The sequence below is a fragment of the Carassius gibelio genome, chromosome A18 (genome assembly GCF_023724105.1).
Source record: "Carassius gibelio isolate Cgi1373 ecotype wild population from Czech Republic chromosome A18, carGib1.2-hapl.c, whole genome shotgun sequence".
NCBI lineage: Eukaryota > Metazoa > Chordata > Actinopteri > Cypriniformes > Cyprinidae > Carassius > Carassius gibelio.
Genome location: NC_068388.1, coordinates 25,620,267 through 25,643,450, shown reverse-complemented (window position 1 = coordinate 25,643,450; position 23,184 = coordinate 25,620,267). Strand labels below are relative to the sequence as shown.

Here is a 23,184-nt window from a genome sequence, read left to right as displayed (position 1 = left end):
GTTGTGGTTATTCGTTTCATTTCAGCCTTCATTCATTAGTGTTTTAATGTTCTTAAGAGGCAGGAACCCGACCAGCAAATGTTGGATTCATAATGCAATTACTAAAATGTGCAGATGGAGAGGTTTCGTTTCCTGGCCGTGTTATTTAGTATCACATCGACAGGCCCAATACATCACACAGACAGGAAAGCTGACATTATCTGGTCACTTCATTATCGAGGGCATCCAGACTCCACCATTTACGCACGATTAGCACGTGAAGAACTTCAGCTTATGTTAATGTGCTTTGAGCTTTGATGGATGCTTCCATCTACGTTTACATTGATTCATTCATTTAGCAGTGATTTCCAAATGAGGAATGCAACGACTTAAGCGATTCAACCTTAAGGCAGTAACAAAATAAATAATGATGAAAAACAAACCAGATGTTTACATGATCATTGCACTCAGGGAACGGGCAAAGTTGAGGGATACCTGGGGTCCTCGTAGCACCTGTTAGCAGTTTGCCAGGCACATATATGGTATATTTAATAATATGTGAAGTATTGGAAATGCTTTGCCCTGTATATAGTGTTATAATGTTTACTAGTTGTGTTTTGCATGCTTATATAAATGAAGTCTGGTGTGTTTGATTGCACACACATTATGTTGCTTTATCTTTTTTATTTCTGTACTGATGTGGTTTGATTGCACTCCAGACTATTGTTGATGGGTGATGGTTTATAATGATATCAAATGTCTGCTGTATTTGAATAATACCATGCTGCTGCTGTGGTCCATTGCTTAGCATATTAGTTGGAGAATGTAACTGACTATTCACAGTGGGTTTTTAAGCATGCTGAGGATGCTAATATGTAATTTACATGCAGTTTTTGTCAGACTGATGTTATATATGCTTTGTGTTTATGCAATACTTAATGCTGATTTGTTTACCTCATTGTAACCATTTTATCCTGGTATGATATGATTTGTACAGACACACTTGTTTCTATTTACTCTAATGTCTAGCGGATTCATTTCTTTAAACCAGTTGAGTGTCGCGTGTGCTTGTGCTGTTCGTTACCTTTTTATTGCTGATTTTATTATCATGATTTGTTACTTATTTACTTACTTTAAACAGCTGTTTGTTCCTAATTTTTAAAATCAGATTTTGTCACTGCAGTAAGATGATACTTAATGTAATTAGTGTATGTAAATTAATAAATTGTAAGTCCTTAATATCTTAAAGTTCCACAAACGCTTTTACACACTTTTACAGTACTGCATTTTCATAGTTTAGCTGGTCCTGTGACTTATAGTCAGGTGCGACTTATTTATCGAAATTAATTTGACATGAACCGAGTGAAATTAATCAAGAGAAAACATTACCGTCTATAGCCACGAGAGAGCGCTCTTTGCTGCTCTGTGCTCCTGTAGTCTAACACTGAGCAGCTCAGAACGCCCTCTCGTGGCTGTAGACGGTAATGTTTTCTCTTGGTTCTTGGTTCTAAATAAATGCGACTTATATATGTTTTTCCTCGTCATGACGTATTTTTGGACTGATGCGACTTATACTCAGGTGCGACTTATAGTCCGAAAAATACGGTAATTATTTATTTCGCTTAAAAGAAAGAGTTGTGCTTACTTAATCAATCAATCACAGTTGTGCAAGGATTTCATCCTTTTTGATATCATTATGTTGTTATGAATTCATATAAACTGAGAGAGATGAGTTGAGTTATTTAACCCAATGTGAAAGTGCAGGATTATTATAGTAAACTCAACCATAAAAAACATTACTTGAAATAAAATCCACATTAACTGAAATAATAATAATAATAATAATAATAATAATAATAATAATAATAATAAAAACTTTCTTTACAAAACCTTACTTTACTTTGCTGGTACTTTAAACAAACTGAACCTGAAACAGTAATAAAACTATGTGCATTTAAAAATAATTGAAATATTTATAAAATAAAACATATTTTAGTTTATGGAACTTTTCACTAAACGTTTCAGAATAAAATAATTATATATGTATATATATATATATATATATATATATATATATATATATATATATATATATATATATATATATATACAGTAATATCGATCTATCTATCTATTACAAATGAGGACATTAGAAGCAATCAAAACACAATAATATATAAGTACTGTGATAAAGTATATATAGAGAGAGCGATTCAAAAAGAGCTTTAATTTAGACATTTCTAGAAGGAAGGACTCAACTGTTCTGACTTTCATCTCCAGACAATGGATTCATGATTTCACCACATTTTTCCAAATCCCTATAAACTATGCGTGATGGACTGAGAGCTGTTTAAGCATAAACTCGTCTTGTTTTCTCTAGTTTCTACACATCACACTAGTTTCAGGATGATCCTGGAGCAACATTCCTCACAGATGTGGGCTTTGGATTATGACTGTGCGATGCTGCTCCGGAAATCATGCAGGATTACTCTTAAATTCACTGCGCTCCATCTGGATTAGCTGTCTAAATATCCTGTGTTCTTCAGCAGGCCTTTCAGAGCCGCACGCTGAGCTTCACATAATGCTACAAATTAATTTCCCATTATTCTTTTTTCTAAGGCATGCATTTGAATATAATTCACAGATGAACGGCGGTCAGTGAACTGCTCTTCCACGGCCCTGAATGAGTGCATTGGGATTGTTCTGGAAAGAGCCTGGCAGCGTGCAGTAAAGCAGTGTGGGCTCACATGTGCTGCAAGGAAATAAAACACAACACTTTCTTCCCAGCTGTGAAGATTAGCTTCAAACACTGATCTCAAGGCAGGCTAGCCTTAGCAATGCAAATCTGAGAAAAAAAAACATCATGTTGTGACCACATATACAAACCCTCTAAAATTATTCTTCTATGTCTTTTCTAGTATGAGATGTGGATAAATGTTTGACATTAAACAGAACTGTGATATTCATCAGTTGTGGGACCACAGTCTTTCGTGATTTTGTGCGTGTTTGCTCGATCTGAATTTGTAAGATGAGACTAAAATGATCTACTACTCTTTCCTCTTTTAATTTTTTGTTTTTTTCTCCTACACCATCAGTCCTTTCTCTCTGCTGCTTCACAGATGTTGTCCACCAGCTTTGGGATAATTAAACACAGAAATAAATCCTGCTTTATTTGGAAGAACCAAGTAGGAATTAAATCAGACTTGAGCAGGAAGCCAACAGCAACTATTACCTGGACATAAGTAAATGTGGCTCTGTTTGCTGCAGGCATTTCTGTGCTGTACAAAAACACAAAAACACAAATACCTGCAAACATGATAAACTGACTCATATTTTCTCGTAGCAGTGTAGTTAACTGTAAAGAACAGTGACCCTGGTGATCTCAGAATCAGTGAGTCGATATTTGGATCAATCCAGTTCAAGAATGAATCATTTGAATCGTTTTTATTAACTGAATCATTGATTCAAAAGAATGATTTGTAGATTCTTAGAAGATAATTTTTTTTTTTTTCTATCTCTCAAATAAAGCTCCTGTAGAGTCATGTGGACACTCTTATAATTTAATGCTGTTTTACATTTTTTCTTAAAGCCTGAAAGCCACCATTCATTGAAATTGCATAAAATATGTGTGTGCGTGCATATATATATATATATATATATATATATATATATATATATATATATATATATATATATATATATATATATATATATATTAGTAATACAAATATATTATTTAAAAAAAAATGGTCCAAAACATGTGTATTTATTTATTTACTTATTTTAAATATAAATACATATGTTTAAAGGTATTTAAAGATATATTTACCCTCCATATATTTCAGTCCGAGAAAATACATTTATTTTAAGTATATTTTTCATAAAAAAAATTTAAAAACATGTTCGTAGCACAATCCTCAATGTGTAGATAAAAGAAAGAAATAAAAAAGCCTAAAATACATTTGCTTATAAATATTTGTAAATTATTTTCTTCCAAAATATTTTTTGTCAATTTTTTTTTTACCTTTTCAAAAACTATAAAAAAATAAATAAAAATATATATATATATATATACACACACACACATGCATATTTTTAAAGGAATTTAAAACATTTTATTTGCCCTCCATGTATTTCAGTTCAAGAAAAAAAAATAATATTTAGAATATATTTTGGCTTGAAAAAAAATAAAATGTCATGTTATTAGCACAGTACTAAATGTGTTCCATAAAAAAAAAATAATAATAAATAAAAATAAAAAAAGTTGTGGGTATTTTCTGTTATGAGGTATAAGGTCATTTTGTCTCTTTTGTTTTTGGATCTTTTTTTATAGATTAATTTTAGAAGTGCAAGTGACATTTATTATTAAACGAGTAGATACAATAAGCTTAGGCTTTAGTCTACACCTTTCTCGGATAATGAGTAATTATAATTATTTGAACTTTATGAACATTATATGATTATATGCAAGTATAAATGTAATGAAATCAAGACTGAAATACAAAATCTTAATGATGATGAATGATGAGTGGCATACAAGTGAATAAATGCAAAATGCACTTATTTATTTAACCAGTTATTATAACTATATAAACACACAATAACAGTACTTCATGACTTTAAAGTCGATGCAAGTCTCCAGTTTCAGCCCTGCATATAATAACTTCGATGGACCTTGTGCATTGAGTCCATATGTGAGGCAGCGGTTGAGAGAATAGAAAGCATCTGTTCGAGACACAGGTCTGAAGGCTCACCTTTACCCCTACAGCAGGCAAACGCACCTGATTCAGTCTTTTTCTAACGCCCAGATGAGCAGAGGAGAGGTCAGGACTCAAGAGACTCATGCATAATGTTGAAAATGAAGTATTCAGCGTTAGTCATTGTGTTCAGGAACAGGGATGCAGTTTATATATGTATTTGGACTTGATTTACTCATCAAGGTGAATCCTGTGTACTGCACTATTCACACGCTAATTGTTTCTCAAGGGGACGCAATGTATTTTCAGCATTTACAAAGGCCATTTGGGTATTTTATTGCCATCTGAATCTAAAATATCAGTGTTTTTCTCCTCCCACCCGTGACTGGGTTACTGTTTGACAAACACCAAAGTCAGGTGCTAATTTATTTGCTGTCTGAGTCAACATCTCTGTTTGCGAGAGGTGACTGAAGTAGTTTTGTAGATGCTTTTTGACCTCCATTATGCACCAAACAGTAATTGTTGCACTTTACTGTAATATGCATAACTCAAAATATGGATATTTTACTGTTAAAATCCTTGAAAGTGTTTACAGTATTACAACAATATAGTCACCGCTATACAACTGTAAGTGTGGGCTATTATTATGATATGCAATCAAATTAAAGGGGTGGTAAAACACGGTTTTTCGAAGGCTTGATTGTGTTTGTGGGGTGCACTGTAACATATGTTCATGCTTCGTTTTTTAAAAAAATGCATTATTTTTCATATATTTTACCTTTACTCTACACTGCTCTGTCCCTCCTTGTAAAACGGTCTGATGGTTTCCGGGTTCTATGAAGCCAGTCCCACAAAAATAGCAATGGGCTCAGATTGGTTAGCTGCCCCAGTGTGTTGTGATTCGCTAACCGACTAGCGAATCACAACACACTGGGTGTGTTTTTCGGTAACGTCATGCCCCTTACCTTTACCATTAGTCTGTGCTTTGGGGGTATTAGAAACAATGGCGTCAATAAAACCATACCAATTTGAGCCCGAATCGGACCCAGAAAATTTTGATGAAGATGATCGAGCATTTCCTGTTCAAGAACGGCTGTTAAATGACGTTTCAGAATGTTATGTTTTTTATTGTTGTGATCTAATACTTTTTTAGATACGCTGTTATTTAATTGTACTAATTAGTTGATGTTGAATTTATAACAATAATAAGTGTCTATTAACAAAAGTATTCAAGAACCTTTTTTATTTAAAAAATATATATATTTTATTAGGTGTACATGTAATAACTGTGCAAAAATGCCAACTGAAGAGGAAAACATCTGCTGCAAAGAAATACAGAAGGTAGCTTAATAAGCTAGTACCAAAATTATGCATAACGTGTTAATAGTTCTGTCTAATCCTTTTTTCATATTTAAAATATGAACATAGGTTAATTGTACAGTATGTTCTCATTGTCTTACATTACTGTTTAGGTTGTAAAACGAATGATGGAGGTTCCAGACCCTCCTAAATATATGGTTGAGCATCCAGGTTTTGAACCAAACTGCTTAAATCCGTATACTTTGCAAAATATCAATAATATTTAGAGCCGACTATGGACCAGTGAGACGCAGAAATGAAGAGGAGTAAGTATTTATTAAATTTAATGAAATTATGTTGTGTAAAATAATATAAATAAAAAACAAATATATATTTACACAAGACATGTTACTCAAAGACAAAAATTAAATCAAAATATCAATTTTTATCAAACATATTTTCACATCACATATACATGTTTCCAATATACCACTGGTTTTATACACAATATTGAGGTTTTCTGTTCCTGCCATAGGCGCTTCCATTATCTGGCCAATCGCAGCTTTGTCAGCTGGTGCTGGGGCTACCTAGGACGTAGTGTGAGGGTTGTCATCCCCTCATGTGTTGTTAACCGGATCCGCCTACAGTTTCCTGATCCAGCGGGACAGTATGTTGGGTTCCGGCCACCCCTCGACTGAATCGTGACACACGCTGGGCAATCACCTCTTCTTTGGAAGGTTTTTCATACTGTGATGACAGAGGAGGTGGAATGGGGATTGCATGCAGCTCTTCCGCATATGGCTTGGGGTCCACAAAGACTTTATGTAACAGAAGGCTCATAAGGTCATCGACATAGTCTGTAAAGAACAGAATACTGAGTCCCTCTATGGGTTTATATAATTACTGATAAATAATCTACCTTTGTTTTATAATTAACATTTGTGTAATATTTATAAATATTTTTTGTAAGCTTATATTTCTTTCATTATAGCTTTTGTTATATTATTGTTAATAAAACATTTTACAACTTACTGTATGTTGGTTCTATTTTCACTGGCTTTGCTGTGCATTCCCCTTTTTTGGACTTTGGAAAAACGAACTTATACACAGCCTGTCCTTCAGTTGTTGTTGCCTGCTCACGGTTAGCATTTTCATTATAGTGCATTGCTGCAAGATACAGCCTGTAATCAGTGGACAATCCATAACATATGAAAAGGTTAGTAAACTGTGTTGTGACAAATAAACAAACAATTCAGAATAAGAGACAAATGTTCAATCAATGATTATAATGGTTTCTTTCTTGCAAGAAAGGCTCACAGTCGCACAGTCAGTCAAGAGAATGTGAGAGTGCTCGCCAAGATGGGAGGCTTCGATCTCTTTATATCTCTGCTACTCATAACATAGATAACATAGGGCCACAGGCAAGGCTCCTAACCTATTTTACCTGTTTCTTCCTTATTAGGAAAGAACATTATTTATTATAGGGAAAGATTATTAATATTAATAAAATAATGAATAAAAAAAACATTTCCATAAAAATTGTTAGAAACAATGTTTATAAATATTTCTGAACATGTCAAAGATTATTACCTGCACAACATTCCTATGAAAGGGAAAATCACGTTCTTTGGGGCAAAACGCAAAATCAGACTGTGGAAAGCCTCCAGCGATGACGTCTGAAAGTTGTGGCTGAGCTTTTCTATATCCTTGAGAACTCTCTTGTTGTATAGTAGCTTTTCCACTTTATGGAGCGCTATTGATCCTGTAGCCAAACAGATCAAATATGAAGAAAATCTCAAAATTTTACTGTCATTCTATTGTCATTTGTCTCTCTATACAGTCATACCTGGTTGGAACCATTTTTTTGGATCCCTGGAAACTTTGTCTGGGTGTTCACACTTGGGGAAGAGGTGGTTCTCATGAACATGTACATTTTGTATGTGGTTCTGCAGTGAATTCCACTTCGCCACCTTTTCTGGCCCAGACTCAGAGGAAATCGCACTCCAGTAAACATGGTTTTTGATGCTGTGCAACCATTTTTTCAGCACCTCGCAGTCCTTCATTTTTGAAAGTTTGTCAAGTTTCTTAGATAAACCTGTACAAAGTAAAAGCTTGGTTGTACAATCATTATTTCAAGAAAATCTAATTACCCCAAAAATATAAATGTACAAGTTAGGTTTAACAATTAACTGAATAAGTATCAATTAATAATACAAAGATAAATAATTACCTTTCTCAAAGTGCCACACGTCATAGAACTGAGTGATATTGCGGTCCCTCAGGTACTTCTGAATCTGCGGATGGCGATCGGTGACGATGTAGTCAACAGCTAAACCATGAGACTCCAGCTTATCGAGACAACGCTTCAATCCCTCCTTTTCCATATGATAACTTCCACCAACCTCATTGCTCTGTTGTTGGGTACACAACATTTCAAATGTATAAACAGAGTAGAGTATAAACAATAACAGATAAAAGAAAATTTAACTTTTTTTTAAATGCTTTATTACTAACCTGAACTAGTTGAAGATCCAGAATTTTGTTGGTTTCCATGTGCATAATGGTGTAGCTGCCAAATTTTGCTGAGTGTCCTATTGTAAACATCATAATCAGATATAGAACATTACTGAGAACATCAGTATCATAATATTTTAGGAGAACTCAAAGACTATAAAATAAACGGTGTGATTTTTTAAAATATACTCTAAACGTACCTGGCGTGTCAGCACGCATATCTCCAGCCACAGCAACATTTCCTCCCTCTTGCAGCTGTCTTATAAGATTCAGTTGATCTTGGTTCCACTTGTGTATTATGGTAGGCTCAATGAAATTCCTGGCATGAATCCTAAAAGTTACGAAATGCATCATCTGGAGCTTCATGGCTTTGAAAATCTATTAACATAGAAATCATACAGTACATACATACTGAAACAACACAGTATTTTTTTGTGAATTTTATTGTAAATTGTAATACCTTCTCTAGTTGTTTAAAAGATCCACCGGTAAAATACGTTGCAGCAGACAATAGCAGGTTTCCAAGTGGGGTACTCCCAACAATGGGCTGGCTCTGCCACTGTCTGTAGTAGTTACACTTTTCACAAAGCTGGGTGAATGCAACAAAAGTCCCCCTTCGTCTGCTCTGGACAACACACTTTGTCTTACAAATTGGACAGGACACAAACAGCTCTCGAAGACAGCTTTCAAAAACAATGTATTTGTTATCGCTGTGGTCGGGCTGTGGATCTATCCTAAGGCAATATAAAAAGAATAAATATTAGGAAGTTGCTTTCATGTTTTCTATATATTTTTAAACACAAATGTATTAGTAAAAAAGTGCGTAAATATGTATTTATATCTTACGCCAATTCTGATTCTTCAGTGACAACAGAATCTGGGTTATATGTGGAATCAGTGGGTTCGACATTTAATTCTGATTCTTCTTCCTCATCGAACACCAGACGAGGTCTCTTACTGGGCCTGAAGACTGAGCCCCTTACTGGTGTTGAAGACAGCTGCACATCAGGAAACATGTCAGTTGTTTGGGTACCCACATCATGACCATAATATATTGCCTGAATGCCTACAAGTACAAAAAAAAAGTAAAAATACAATTACTCATAACCATCGGTCATGCTATTACAATTTTTTTTACAGTGATAAACATAAGCCACTTTCTAATACACATACGTTTCAGTAGCCGGTATGACAATTATGATAAAAAAAAGACAATATGTACTAGAACTGCATATGATAAAGTAACACAAACACATTTAATGTCTGTATTTCATACCTTTGCTCCTTAAGTGGAAACTGCTCAATGTACCCATTGAAAGTTGTGTGCCCACTGATCGCATCTTCGGCTTTATCTCTGTGGCTACAGTTTCGGTCTCTATAGGGTCTGACTGACATCCAACTTCATGAAGTGTAGATGTAGTGGGGAGCTCTTGGGAACTCGCACCCTGCTGAGATGTTGTCTGTAAGAAATAATGACAATATGTAATCAATGATCAAATTACAGCTTAAAACATACATTTGACATGTAAAAATAGTAAGAAAAAATTACTGGATAATAATCATTGGACCACAAAAAATAAGCTTCATAAGCAAGATTTTCATATAATTGTTCTGACAAATTGTATTAGTCCTCAAAGTTATTTTTTGATTAAAGAGTGAAGATCTATAGTAATCGGTACTGAATGGAATCGTTACTTTTGTATTTTTAGAACGCTTATAACCAAATATATGTCGCTATAACTATTAACCAAAAACATTGGCTTTACTATAGCAGCCAAATCAAACACAGAACCATGTTTAGCATGCCTGCAGATAAACAAACATGTAGATAAACAATACATAAACGCTCTATAATCAAAGAATAATATACACTAATTCCAAGTTCGTTGTTGAGATTAAGAAAAAAAGTTCGTAACGTTAGGGTGTTTGTCGCATTAAGTATGAATAAGCATTTAACTAACTGATTTGCAGAGCCAAACAGCGTTGTTATTTGTTCACTTCCTTGATACAACGCACAATTAGCAATACAGCCAATAGCAATACAAACCAATACAGTAAAACACATCGACGAAAAATAAGTCATACTTACAGCTTGTGGCCCGTAAACAGCTTCTGTTTTTAAAGTTGGAACTGCTCTATCTTTCAGGACAAGCCGTTGGGCGAATCCTGCATTGAACTCGCGAAGATTGTGGAAGCTTTCCTCCGTAAAATGTGCAGCACAGAGAGCGAGATTTGGGTAATAATTTTGAGGGACCGAGTTAAAAATAAATTTTAACCATTGATCCCTAACTTCCCCGTCCCTAGGAAGGCTGAACAAAGTGGACCTGCAATCCGGATGAAAATAACAGCGTTTCGTCGGCATCGCGGCAAAAATACTCCAGCATACAACAACTCTTCTCAATCTCCACAGCAATGTAAAATGGCCTCGCCCCCCACCTAATCTATCATTCTCGGAGGAGGGGTTTATGTAAATATTGGGCTTAGTGACGTCAGCAACCCTGGAGGAATGTCGTGTAGTCCCTACCGGCCGTTTGCTGTAGTCCTTAGAAATGGATTTCTTTAAAAGCAAATATCTCCCTTTGCTTAAAACTTTGAACGTTGTAACTTTGCAGATGTTGTTTATGCTCAAACAGGAAAATTACACACTAGCTAAAGTTAGAAAAGTGAAATCGTGTTTTATCACCCCTTTAAATGGGCCATTAATTATGTGTTTAAAGTATTTAATATTTATTATATATAAAACAGGGCTTGTGAAACTATTGATTTTACCAGTTAGTTGACCAAGTAGCCAGCTCAAATTTTCCCTCATCTAAAAGTGTTAAATTATTCTGTTAATTTCCACTTTTTGACGGATTAAAACTCATGACAGAAAACCAAATAAAAATAAAAAAAAAAAAAAAAATATATATATATATATATATATATATATATATATATATATATATATATATATATATATATATATATATATATATATATATATATTTAAATATGATATCGAAATCATAATTAATAAATAGGATATTATTTTCCTATTATTACATTTTATCATCTAAAAACATTATTTTTACCTCATGCACATTATTTTTTTTTAAACATTTCTGCTCCTTTCTATAATGCTGTATATACACATGCTTGACTGTTGCATGTAATTATTTCGTTTTCTTAGCTGGTCTCTATCTTTGTATGTGAGAATGCCTTTAATACACAGTAAAACTGATCTGGGGTAAACATATAGAGGGTTAATGTTATTAAACTGAAATGCATTAATAGTTCCCATAATATGCTTAAATGGCCATATTTAACCAGCCTCGAGACTCCGAACAGAAAACTAAACTGGGTCTGGTCCAAAATGTGTTCTGCGTCTGTGAAACTGTTTTGCTTTGCTAAGCTGATTGTGTGTTTTCAAGAGAACCTTTTTTAATGTCTCCCTCTGAGGGAAGTTGAACTGCGTTAATGTGAAGTGACTGGATTTTCAAGCTCTTTTTGTGTCCATCTGTGTAAAGCCAAAGTGAAATAAAGGCATTCTTGACTTGTCTGTCACTAGATGTGCCTTGTAGCATCATTTTTATAACCTCTTTAATGTCTTTCTTGAATTAGATTGGTACTCTTTCTTTCTTGTTTTCATCATGTTTTCTACATCCCTAGACAACATCTGGTCCTATCCACTCTAGAGTTTTGTTCATATTTAAGTGCTCATCTCTGCATGTTCAACACCTAACAAGATGACTTTGCGTTTAGTGTTGAGTGCATGGGAACGTTTAATCTTCCTTAAATGAAATTGCAGTTCCTAAATTTGATGAGCAAGTAATGAAACGATTCTGGAAAACAATTCACACTCACTCGATATGCAGGTTCTTCTTGTAAAGATTATTAATATGTTGCTGTCCTCTGGGTGACATTTGAGGCACACTTGAATAGGTGGCATAATGGTGCATAGTTCAAGTACTGTGTGCCGTACTGAAATAAAACCCTGGAGCCCACACACACGCACACACACACACACACACACACACACACACACACACACACACACACACACACACACACACACACACACACACACACACACACACACACACACAGGTCCTCTGTGTCTCTGTGAGCGCTCAATAGTTTGTGAATCAATACAAAACAGATAGCTTGGAGGACAAAGATATAAGTGTAGATCCTCACTGACAGCATGTGACCTTATATAGTGCTTTTACCATCGTCATAGTGTTGAAATTAAATAGAGTGGCGGGTAGAAACAGCGATAATACATAAAAAAATCTAATACGTACTGTATTGGCCATGCTTTTAGCTACACAGAATAATAATAATAATAATAATAATAATATTAATAATAATAATAATAATAATAAACAATAATAATAAAAAATAAATAAAATAATAATAATAATAATAATAATAATAATAATAATAATAATAATAATAATAAATCCAGACATTTATCATAAAAAGGCTGCCATTTAAAGTGTGAATGATTACAATTAAATTAACTGAAAAAACAAACAAACAAATCATTAAATATACATGTAAATAGACACACAAAGTAAAAAGAAAATAATAATAATACTAATACTACTACTACTACTACTACTACTACTAATAATAATAATAACAGTAATACTACTACTAATAATAAATAATATGCTGTATAATAAAACAAAATTACATTATATATATTAATATTAAAAAAAAGAGAACGTTACATGTTGAATTTCATCATAAGCTTTCCCAGAAGCTGAGGTCAAAACTAATATATAGAAAGTGATAAGTGAAGGTTTTTTTTTTTTTTACATTATTATTATTATTTTTACATTATTTTCTAGTTGAATTATATGAAATATCATGTTAGATCTTTTACCGAGGGAACTGAATGTTAACCAATCCACAGCCTTTTTATTATTTAAATGTGCAGCATGTTATAATGTTTTTACATGTTGATTTCCATGCTAGACTTGTCTCACAGTAAAACAGTCATATTTTAATATGACATATCTCCGGAAAGGCTCTACAGTAGTTCAGTACAAGTAAGAAATTGTTCAAATGCATGTCCAAATTGTTCGGTTCTAGTGCCCAATCGAATGTCAAAGGCAAACTTAGATGGACAGGGTATGGAGGAGGAGAAGATGAGCCAGCGGTGATGAGGCCAGTGTTTACAGCCACTGTGCTGGAAAAGACCATTACCCAGACCTTCCTCTGCAGCTTCTGCCTTATTTAACAGTTCAATCAAGGCCCATCTTAGAGCTTAATGGAGCAGAAATACCAAAAGCCAACAGTTGTTATAGAGTTGCATTACCTGTCTGACCTTTCGGATATAGATCATAATAAAGACCACTGGTGTCTCTCCACAGCATTGTGAAAGTCTGAAGTCTAGCCTTATCCTCGCATCGGCTGTCTGCTATTATCATCATTAGAATTATTGATATTGTTTGTCTTGTAACTGATGATTTTATTAATTAGTGGAGTTTGATTAGCAAGTGTCACCGTAGCTATTTAATTCACACATCAATAACCAGAAGTGTTACGTCTCCTCTTGTGCTGTTTGTGTGTTATAGACGTGAATGATACCTCAAATCATGCAGCTTGTGCAGGAGATTAATTTCCTAATTCGTCTGATTTGATAATGTATATGCAACTTACAATGAAGGAGATAAAGTAGCCATAGGGAGCTAAAATGGGTTTTCTCAAAAAAAAGAAAAAGAGTTTGTGCTGCATTTTGAAGTTTGTTTTTGTGCTTTGGTGGAGAAGAAGTTCATTTTTTTTTTTTTTTTTCATTATGTAAGCTAAAACGAAATGCTTAAATTATAAAGGCACATATTTGTAGTTATTAATGCTCTGCTTGTTTTATAGTCTGTTCTTTTTCAGAGAACAGAAAATTAGGACATTCGGCTGAATTTGTGCATCATCAGCATTTGATGGTAACAGAAAGTAATATTCATCTTACATTAATATGTAAATACATATCCCAAAGACACACAAATAATAACTGCATGATTAAATTAAAATCAGTGTTCTAAAATAGCTGTGCAGATGAAAAGCCAGACTATAGCATCATTACAGCAACATTGTTTTTCTTTTACTTCATTAAAAATGTCCTGAACTACCTTTATGCTATGAAAATATATTCATTATGAATATATTAAGTTATTTAATGAACACACACACACACACACACACACACACACACACACACAAAACATGCATAATAACACACACACACTCAATAATGTACATAATTAGATACTGAATAATATAGGTATGCATATTTATATTTGAACATCTATGTATGGGGACATGTATGTGCAATATGTAAACCATTATGAGGAAAATATAAATTGTGAAAAAGTTTATGAATATGTGTTAAGCTTTATGAAAACCCATGCTTTAACTTATGAAAGAGTCTTTCAATAAAGCTATTGCATATAAAAATGCTTTGTTTCTAAAGATAACATTTTATATGCATCAATATATAGCCATACTCTATGTGGTCAATGCATATATTCCAGTATATTGAAAATTATAAGCACTAATTTCCCAAATATGCTAATGTATAATTTTACATATAACTTCACCTTTTCAACTATTCTCATATATTTTTGTATTTTTATAATTACATTAAAAGAGTCACACTTTTTCTTGTGGAGAATCTGAGAGCTGTTACAAGAAGCTAATTATCTAATTTTCTAAGTGTGTGTGTGTGTGTGTGTGTGTGCATGTGTGCGTGTGTGTGTGTGTGTGTGTGTTATTTTTTTAGATTTCCTACAACAACATTCATTCGATAAAACCCCGGGAGCGAAAACTCAAAAATACATATGCCTGTGTCGTTAAACCATACCGTGTAAGTCTAATTACTAAGTACAGCTGTAGTTTGATTCAGTTGTTGTGTTCTGCATGTTAGCTTTGTGATGCTGAGCACCTTTTCTCTGGGAAACAGTGATTGCATGGTAAGGTATTCAAGTGTGGTGGAATAATGACGACACGTGTCAATAATGAAGGCTAATCAGGAGGGAGGACAAAAGAAACAACGGGATTACCCGGGCCTGCTTTCTTGTGATATATAGGAACATTTGAATGTTGTGCACATAATATGCCTGCAGAGCAGATCAGCACAACAATGCTGATGAATAAGGGTCATTGGGCATTTTTTTATGAGGTCAAGCTCACCGACAACATTAAACTTCAATGCTTCTCTTCATGAAACTCAATGGCAAGCCATTGCAAAAACCAAATAGATGCCTAAATTAACTTTTGAGTTTCAACTAAAACAACCTTTAATTTCCGGGGACTTCTATAAGTGTCTAAGAGCTTGACATTTCCTTCAATGCACCACTTTGTGTGCGTGCAACACTGAACACTGTTTAAATTATAAAAAAAAATTGATTTAGAATTGGAATTTTACCAGATAGATTTACATGATTTGGTCCTTCAATACTGCAGAATCTTTCAGATGCAACCCGTACAATCCCTGAACTTTCCTCTTAAGGCAGTTTTAGTCGTATTTTTAAATGAATGGTGTTTGGCTTTGGACTAATGTGTTTGTTTACAACTTTTGATTGCTATGCCAATTTTAGTTTTGTACCTTTCAAATTGATTAAAGATGTGTTCCTGTTTTTATTTCTGTCAGTTTTTTTTTCTTCCATTCAAGCTTTGATGGATTTTTAAGCAGTTTCTTTGGAAAACTAGGCATTACATTTAAAAGACGCACACTGGAAACACATAAACCTTGTGTTGTGCTGAACATCCTTTACCTTCTCTGGTGTTCCTGCTCAAAAATCTATATATATTTAATTTTGCCAATAACTGAGGTCGTCAGCTTAGATTAGTAGCTATGTTTCCCTCTAAAGTTGAAAATGTGGTGATGACATTATTGAAATAATGTCTGAGTTGGTGTGAGTGTCAGACAGAAGGGAACACATTTTTGTTTCCATCCAGCTTTATTTATTTGTTTTACACAATATCCCAAAATTTTCATACAATTAGGTGGTTGCAAAAATTGCTAGAGAGGCTTAAAAAATAAATAAGTTCCAAAAAGAAATACAAAACGTGAAAAATTAAGTTTATTCAATTGAATTAAATTCAAGTTTATTTGTATAACGCTTTATATGAACCAAATCATTGCAACGCAACTTTAGTGTAGCTGCTGTTCCAACCAAGTTAAAAATAATACTGCACATTTGATCAGATGCAACTGCAGCCACTAATTATGAGATGCATTATTCGAATGCTTGTCAAAATAGATTTTATTTTTTTTTAACAGAGAGGGTGTGTCTGAACCCCGAACATAGTAAATGGTAAATGGTAAATGGACTGCATTTATATAGCGCTTTCAACAGACCACATGGCCATCCAAAGCGCTTTACAATTTGCCTCACATTCACCCAATCACACACTCATTCATACACCGACATAGGGGTGCTCGATAAATATCGTACAATAATTAATGCACATCTCGTCAGTAAAGTCGGTTATGTAATCAGCGGTAAATTCCATCAGGTGTGTGATTTCACATAGAGCAGTTTTTACTACATGGAGCCATTGTTAACTGACTAGCTGCGCAAACCCACCTTCATTATCAGCGTTTATTTGCGCAGCTAGTCAGTTAACAACGGCTCCATATAATAACAGCTGCTCTATGTGAAATCACACACGTGATGGAATTTACCACTGATTAGAGAACTGGCTTTACTGACGAGATGCGCATTAATTGTCGTATGATATTTATCGTACACCGCTACCCGAGCATTATCAGGAAGCTATTCCAGCGTTTGGGAGCCAAATGCAAAAAGCTCTACCTCCTTTAGTGGACTTTGCTATCCTAGGAACTACCAAAAGTCCAGAGTTTTGAGACCTTAGGGAGAGTGATGGATTAAGGTATAAGGCTAGTTAGGTCATTTAGGGCCTTATAGAGAAATAATAATAATTTGTAACTGATATGTAATATGTAACTTAATAGGTAGCCAGTGCAGAGGCTGTTAAATTGGGGAAATATAATCACATTTTCTTGACCTTGTAAGGACTCTAGCTGCTGCATTTTGGACTACCTGTAGCTTGTTTATTGAAGAAGCAGGACAACCACCTAGAAGTGTGTTACAATAGTCCAGTCTAGAGGTCATGAATGCATGAACTAGCTTTTCTGCATCAGAAACGGGTAACATGTTCCATAGCTTGGCAATGTTTCTAAGATGGAAGAATGCTGTATTTGTAACATGGGAAATATGGATGTCAAAAGACAAGTTTATGTCTAATATAACACCCGGGTTTTTTTTAGAGGAAGTAACAGTGCATCCGTCTAGTTGCAAATTGTAGTCTACAAGATTCTGTTTACTGTTTTTTGGTCCAATAAGTAATATCTCTGTCCTGTCCAAATTTAATAGGATAAAATTATTGGTCATCCAATCTTTTACATTTTTAACACACTCTGTTAGCTTAAATAATTTAGTTAAGTTTAATCTGGTCTCATTGAGATATATAGTTGAGTATCAAAGCATAACACTGGAAGCTAATTCCGTATTTTATTAATATTACCAAGGGGCAACATGTATATTGAAAATAGAAGGGGACCTAGGACAGATCCTTGTGGGACTCCATATTTTACTGGTGCAAAATGAGATGAATCCACATTTAAATAAACAAAATGGTAGGGATCGGACAAGTAGGATATAAACCATCTTAGAGCTTGCCCTTGAATACCCGTATAGTTCTGTAATCGATCTATGAGTATGTCATGATCTATGGTGTCGAACGCAGCACAAATTTTGTTGTAATTTTAACAAGTGCAGGATCTGTGTGGGGCCTGAAACCTGAATGAAATTCTCCATACAGATCATTTATGGGAAAAAATAATATCCTCTCCAGAAATGTCCAGAACACAACATAAGGGGTAAATGTCAATATGCAAATTCCATATTACAATTTTGGTAAACATTGAATTCCATTTTGTTCTCAAAATATGTTCTTTTTTTAAAGAAAATCATACAGGTTTTGAATTACATAATGGTCAGTACTAAAGATTATTTCTGGTTAACCAGACCCCTTTTTTTAAAGTTTATATTTTGATCAAGGTTAAAGGTCAGGTGTTTCTGTGTCCAGTTGACCAGTCTGTTTATTCCCACATTCCCCAGGCTTTGCATTTTGTCAGAAAGAAGTAACATACCACAACTTTCTTTCTGTTGCATTTCTGGGTTAACATGAATACTTTTGATTTTGAACTAGGAAATAATGTTAAATTATATATGGACCTGGCGTCCTCTCGGAATCTTTTCTGGCATTTGCAGTAAACAATTAATACCAATCACTCCAGCATGCATCTGTAATGAGACATACAGTGCATTTTAAACTCGACGCCTCCATTAGACGGTGCTGCTCTGACAGACACTAATATTATTCAACAGTCCCCAGACAAACCTCTGCTGGTTTTCACCTTCAGGGAGCCCAGGGAGACGTCAGACACATTTCTTAATTCATGTTCTTTGACCTGTGAGAAGAAAGAGGCATGGAGACATGTACACAATTACTTTTACTGCTAATGTGCTCAATCAAACATCCACTAAAGACCATTTGGGATGCGTCATCCTTGGCCTTTATTGTGCCGCAAATGGAGGTCAGAGAAAAGAAATGCACTGAATATCTTGGCATGGTGCCAGAGATCAAATGGTGAATTTCGGTCCGCTGTGGAAGCGGGGAGCTTCTGTAAAAATTGATGTACTGACACTGATTTACAATAACAAATAATGTAAAATACTTAAATTATACTTTATTTTTTTTTCTACTTTTATTGTTACTAATATATATGTATATAATTTATTTATTTTATTTATTAATGTATTTATTTTTTGCTTTGCAAAAACAGCAACATATATTTGAAACGGTAGAGCCTGGGAGAGTTTGTAGAGGAAAGCTTTATAAGTATTACATTATTACAGCAATATGCTTATTCCTGGTACACAACACATTAGTAAAGCCGTAGTGAAGCTGTACTTCTGAAAGCAGGGGAACTATTATCTGGGAATGTTACTTTGTTATTGTTTAAAGGCATTTTAATCTCATTAGAGCTAACTGCTTTTCATTTACTGCAAATGCAAATTGCATCTTTCACTAAACAAAAGCAATAGCCACTTCTAAGCTGTAATGAGAGGAAGATTTAAGGATAGGCTGAGTGAATCAGTCATAATATTACTAGAATATTTTCATAAGCTTTGATTTGGTTTATTATTTATTATTTACACAAATAACATGCAACAGTTGTTAATTATCTAAGTGAAGCAGTCTAAGGGGGGGGCAGCTGTTTCCTAACGGTTAGAGAGTAGGACTTGTAACTCGAAGGTGGCAGGTTCGAGTCTCGGTGCATGGCTGAAGTGCCCTTGAGCAAGGCACTGAACCTCCAGTTGCTTACCGAGTGCTGGATATAGCTTCCCTCTGCTCCGGGTGTGTGTTCACTTCTCACTGCTGTGTGTGTGTGCACTTGAATGGGTTAAATGCAGAGCACCAATTCTGAGTATGGGCTACCACACTTGGCAAATGTCACGACTTTCACTTCACACTAAACCAGCTTTAGATTGTTAGTTGGTTTAGACTGGTCTGGTATTTTCAATGTTTTTTTTTTTTTATTTATTTATCAGTGACTTTGTTTACTTGATGTGAACTAAAATTATAGATAATTGCAGTCCGACAAAAATATCCTTTTGCATGTGCATTGCATGAATTCCAAACATAAATTAGTAAATAAATAAATAAATAATAATAAAATAAAATAAACCCCCACATGACATCCCAGTATGTAATAGCAGTGTTTTCCTTTTGACATGAAAGATGGGAAAGCTTTCTTTTCACACTGTCAGAATAAATGCTCAAAAATTGTAGGTTACCCTTAACTTGTCACCAGGCAGGGGACTTTTGAGCCTTACCTACCACAAATTGTCTATATTACCTTGAAGGTGGTTATTAGTGCTTACGGGTATATATCAGAACCTTAAGGTAGCAAGGTAAACTGAATCTGTGAAAGTACCTGAATTCAGAGCTTTACATGACAATTACTGTTTTTTTTTTTTTTTTTTTGACTGCATAAGATCCGTGCCATCCGTGCATCAATTTGTATCATGCTCAATCAAATAAATTCTTCTCAATCCAGGCTAATAAAAAAAAAAAAGAAAGAAAAAAAAAAGTGCCTGTTCTGACATTTCTTCAAAAAGTTTTCACCAAAGAGCTAAAAAGGTTGATGCTGCGTTGCTTATGAAAATAACGTACCGCCTACACTAAACCTAATCAAGCAAACATAAGATAAAAACACATTTGCTGAAGCAACCATGCCATTTTAGCTCGTTTCTACAAGTCTTTGAGCTCTTTCATCCAGTGTTGTTATTCATATATACATATAGAGCTGTTTATACGATGTAAACGTCAAAATGTATTAATCATGCAATGTGCTAAAATGTTTTGAGGTCATAACACAGTATTGCACAAGAAACTACATGAAAATACGTCTTTATAGTAAAGGCATGCCAACAGTGCATCTAAACATAGCTATTGATTTGGAAACAAATGTGCAATCTCTATGGAGATACTTCTTTCTTTTCATTTTTACCTGCTTTTATTGGCCTAAATGAGGGGGATGATGGTTATTTGTATATAGCCCATGATAAGGACTTTGTTCCTTATTTGATAAGACAACAAACAGCGTTCCAAAGGAAAGGAACTGAATCGAGCCTCGCAGCTGGGAAGCACACAATTACTCCTTCCTCTGCAATCACACGCAATTATCTTTTCAATTCTGAGTTTTGTGTTGTCAGCGTGCTCCATTTATTTATTTATTTATTTTTTTCTCCAAGGCCTTCTGAATTGTCCTCATAGTCCTTTATTTGCTGTATAGACACTGGCCAGGAAGCCATGTGTTAAAGTCATTTTAGGCAACTGCGCTTATGAATACTTGAATTGAAGGCCTTTAACTCACACCTCTATATTTAGGCTCGATCACAAGTTGTCGGGTCTATAACGCTCTTGTGAATCTGACTCACAGAAATGTTGTGAAATGATGCTATGTTGTTGGTTTAATGTAGAAATCAGTGTTTCATAGAGATCTCTGAGCAGCTGGAGGAAACACCAGGTTATGATATTTGGATGTTCCCCGTGAAATATAGAAATCCCTGACAAGTCTGCAAATGAAGACGCGTTTAACCTTTTCTTACATTCTCCTGCATATTTAGATAATGAAATTAACAATATTTGTCTTAAAAGACCTGGCACATTCGTGGCCATATTACCGTGGATTACGTTTGCAGTTTTGTATGAGTCTGCTGGCCATGTGTGAAGAAATGCCACATCAAATTACAGCGTCTACAGTTCATTTCCACGGAGAGCTCCTGTGTAAAGAAAAGCATAATGTTTGTTTATGCTTGGTTCAAATTCAAAGACTCCATCATGAGCAATTCCATTTGGAAACCGAGCCAAAATGAAAGGTGGTGTTTTCATGCTTGTCATAACTGAATTATTACAGGAAGGAAATGTTAACAGGGTGTTTTTTTTTTATTTTGTTTGTTTGTTTTCCAAATGCTGATGGCTTGTATTATCAGCAGAGCAGTTTCTATTGTGTTATAAACATCCTTTAATGTCACTTTTGGACATTCATTTGATCCTTTGCTGGATTCACATTTCAGACAATTTTTGTTAAAGGGGGTGGGGGGTTAAATGCTCGTTTTCACTCAATATCCTGCTAATCTCGAGTACCTATAGAGTAGTACTGCATCCTTCATAACTCCAAAAAGTCTTTAGTTTTATTATATTTATAAGAGAAATATAGTCTGTACCGTTTTTTCCGGGAAAAACACGAACGGCTGGAGGCGTGACGTGTGGGCGGAGCTAAAGAATCACGAGCGCCAGTAGGCTTTTGCGTTGAGAGCGTCTGGAAGCTGTGACATTACCGTGAGGAAAAAAACATCCAAAACAAACCATGGCTAACAGTCAGATTCAGCCGTTTATTTATGATCCAGAATCAGATCCAGAGGCTGAAATTTAACAAGAGCAGCATCAGCAAAGGCGGTATGCTATGTGGTATGTACTGAAACTGTATATATTTGCTTAGCGGTTTTGGAAAATGACTAAGTTCCACTTTATGTCGTCTTTTTTTTTTTCTTTTTTTTTTAAGCTGTACATGTGGAAAGTGCAGTTTGATGACATCATCGCATGTTGTTTACTTGATGTGCTTACTCGCCGATAGCTAAGTTAACAACACAGAGATATTTGAAGCAGTTTTACTCACCGCATGTGGTTCCAACACACGATCGTGACCCTTTTTCGTTGGGACTGCATCATCCTTAAGAAATAAACGATACGCAAATCCGTCGTCAAACTGGGCCTTGTTTGTAAAACAAGCATCTTCGAAATGCAGGGAACAAGCACAAACACTTGCACAACTCCTTTGATGCTCTGTAAAAATAAACTCCATCCACTGGTCCCTTAATGCTGTTTCTCTTTTGGTAATCTGTGCAGGGTTGTCTTGCCCTGGCAACCAAAAACACACTTCAGACGCTCTCGCTCTGATCAGTGAAGTCTGTTGTGCTCTCAGTGCTCTGCTATACGGGAGCGCGCTCTTCCAGCAGAAGTGCCTCAGGACCCATATAAGGAAATTCTGCTCCATCTAACGTCACACAGAGCCATACTCGAAAAAAACTTTCCAAAACTTGTGACAAACCGG

General features: G+C 34.8%; 1 protein-coding gene and 1 long non-coding RNA gene across 3 annotated transcripts; one reads left to right on the top strand and one right to left on the bottom strand.

Moving 5' to 3' along the window:
• Positions 1–5,913: 5,913 nt before the first annotated feature.
• LOC127933817 (uncharacterized) lies at positions 5,914–7,006 on the top strand. The gene is made up of 2 exons (XR_008147573.1): positions 5,914–6,017; positions 6,149–7,006. It is a non-coding gene; the product is annotated as an uncharacterized LOC127933817 (long non-coding RNA).
• LOC127933793 (uncharacterized) lies at positions 6,514–10,921 on the bottom strand. Of its 2 annotated transcripts, none has more exons than XM_052530774.1 (11): positions 10,579–10,919; positions 9,799–9,949; positions 9,336–9,555; positions 8,950–9,223; positions 8,690–8,867; positions 8,490–8,566; positions 8,206–8,386; positions 7,822–8,070; positions 7,566–7,737; positions 7,008–7,156; positions 6,514–6,832 (listed from the first exon to the last, which is right to left on the bottom strand). In XM_052530774.1, exons 1-11 carry the CDS (start codon positions 10,849–10,851, stop codon positions 6,603–6,605), a joined length of 2,154 nt encoding a protein of 717 aa, XP_052386734.1. In that variant the 5' UTR covers positions 10,852–10,919; the 3' UTR covers positions 6,514–6,602. The 2 variants fall into 2 exon arrangements, 1 of the variants encoding a protein (XP_052386734.1); XR_008147566.1 differs by having other exon boundaries at positions 6,736–6,832; positions 7,008–7,142; positions 10,579–10,921.
• Positions 10,922–23,184: the final 12,263 nt, after the last annotated feature.

What these genes read in the sequence shown, in the direction of transcription:
- LOC127933793 (XM_052530774.1), bottom strand. Translation starts at nt 10,851, where the DNA reads ATGCCGACGAAACGCTGTTATTTTCATCCGGATTGCAGGTCCACTTTG. An exon ending in CTGTTTACGGGCCACAAGCT is followed by an intron (nt 9,950 to 10,578) that starts GTAAGTATGACT and finishes TATTTCTTACAG; the next exon opens with ACAACATCTCAGCAGGGTGC. An exon ending in TGGATCTTCAACTAGTTCAG is followed by an intron (nt 8,387 to 8,489) that starts GTTAGTAATAAA and finishes ACCCAACAACAG; the next exon opens with AGCAATGAGGTTGGTGGAAG.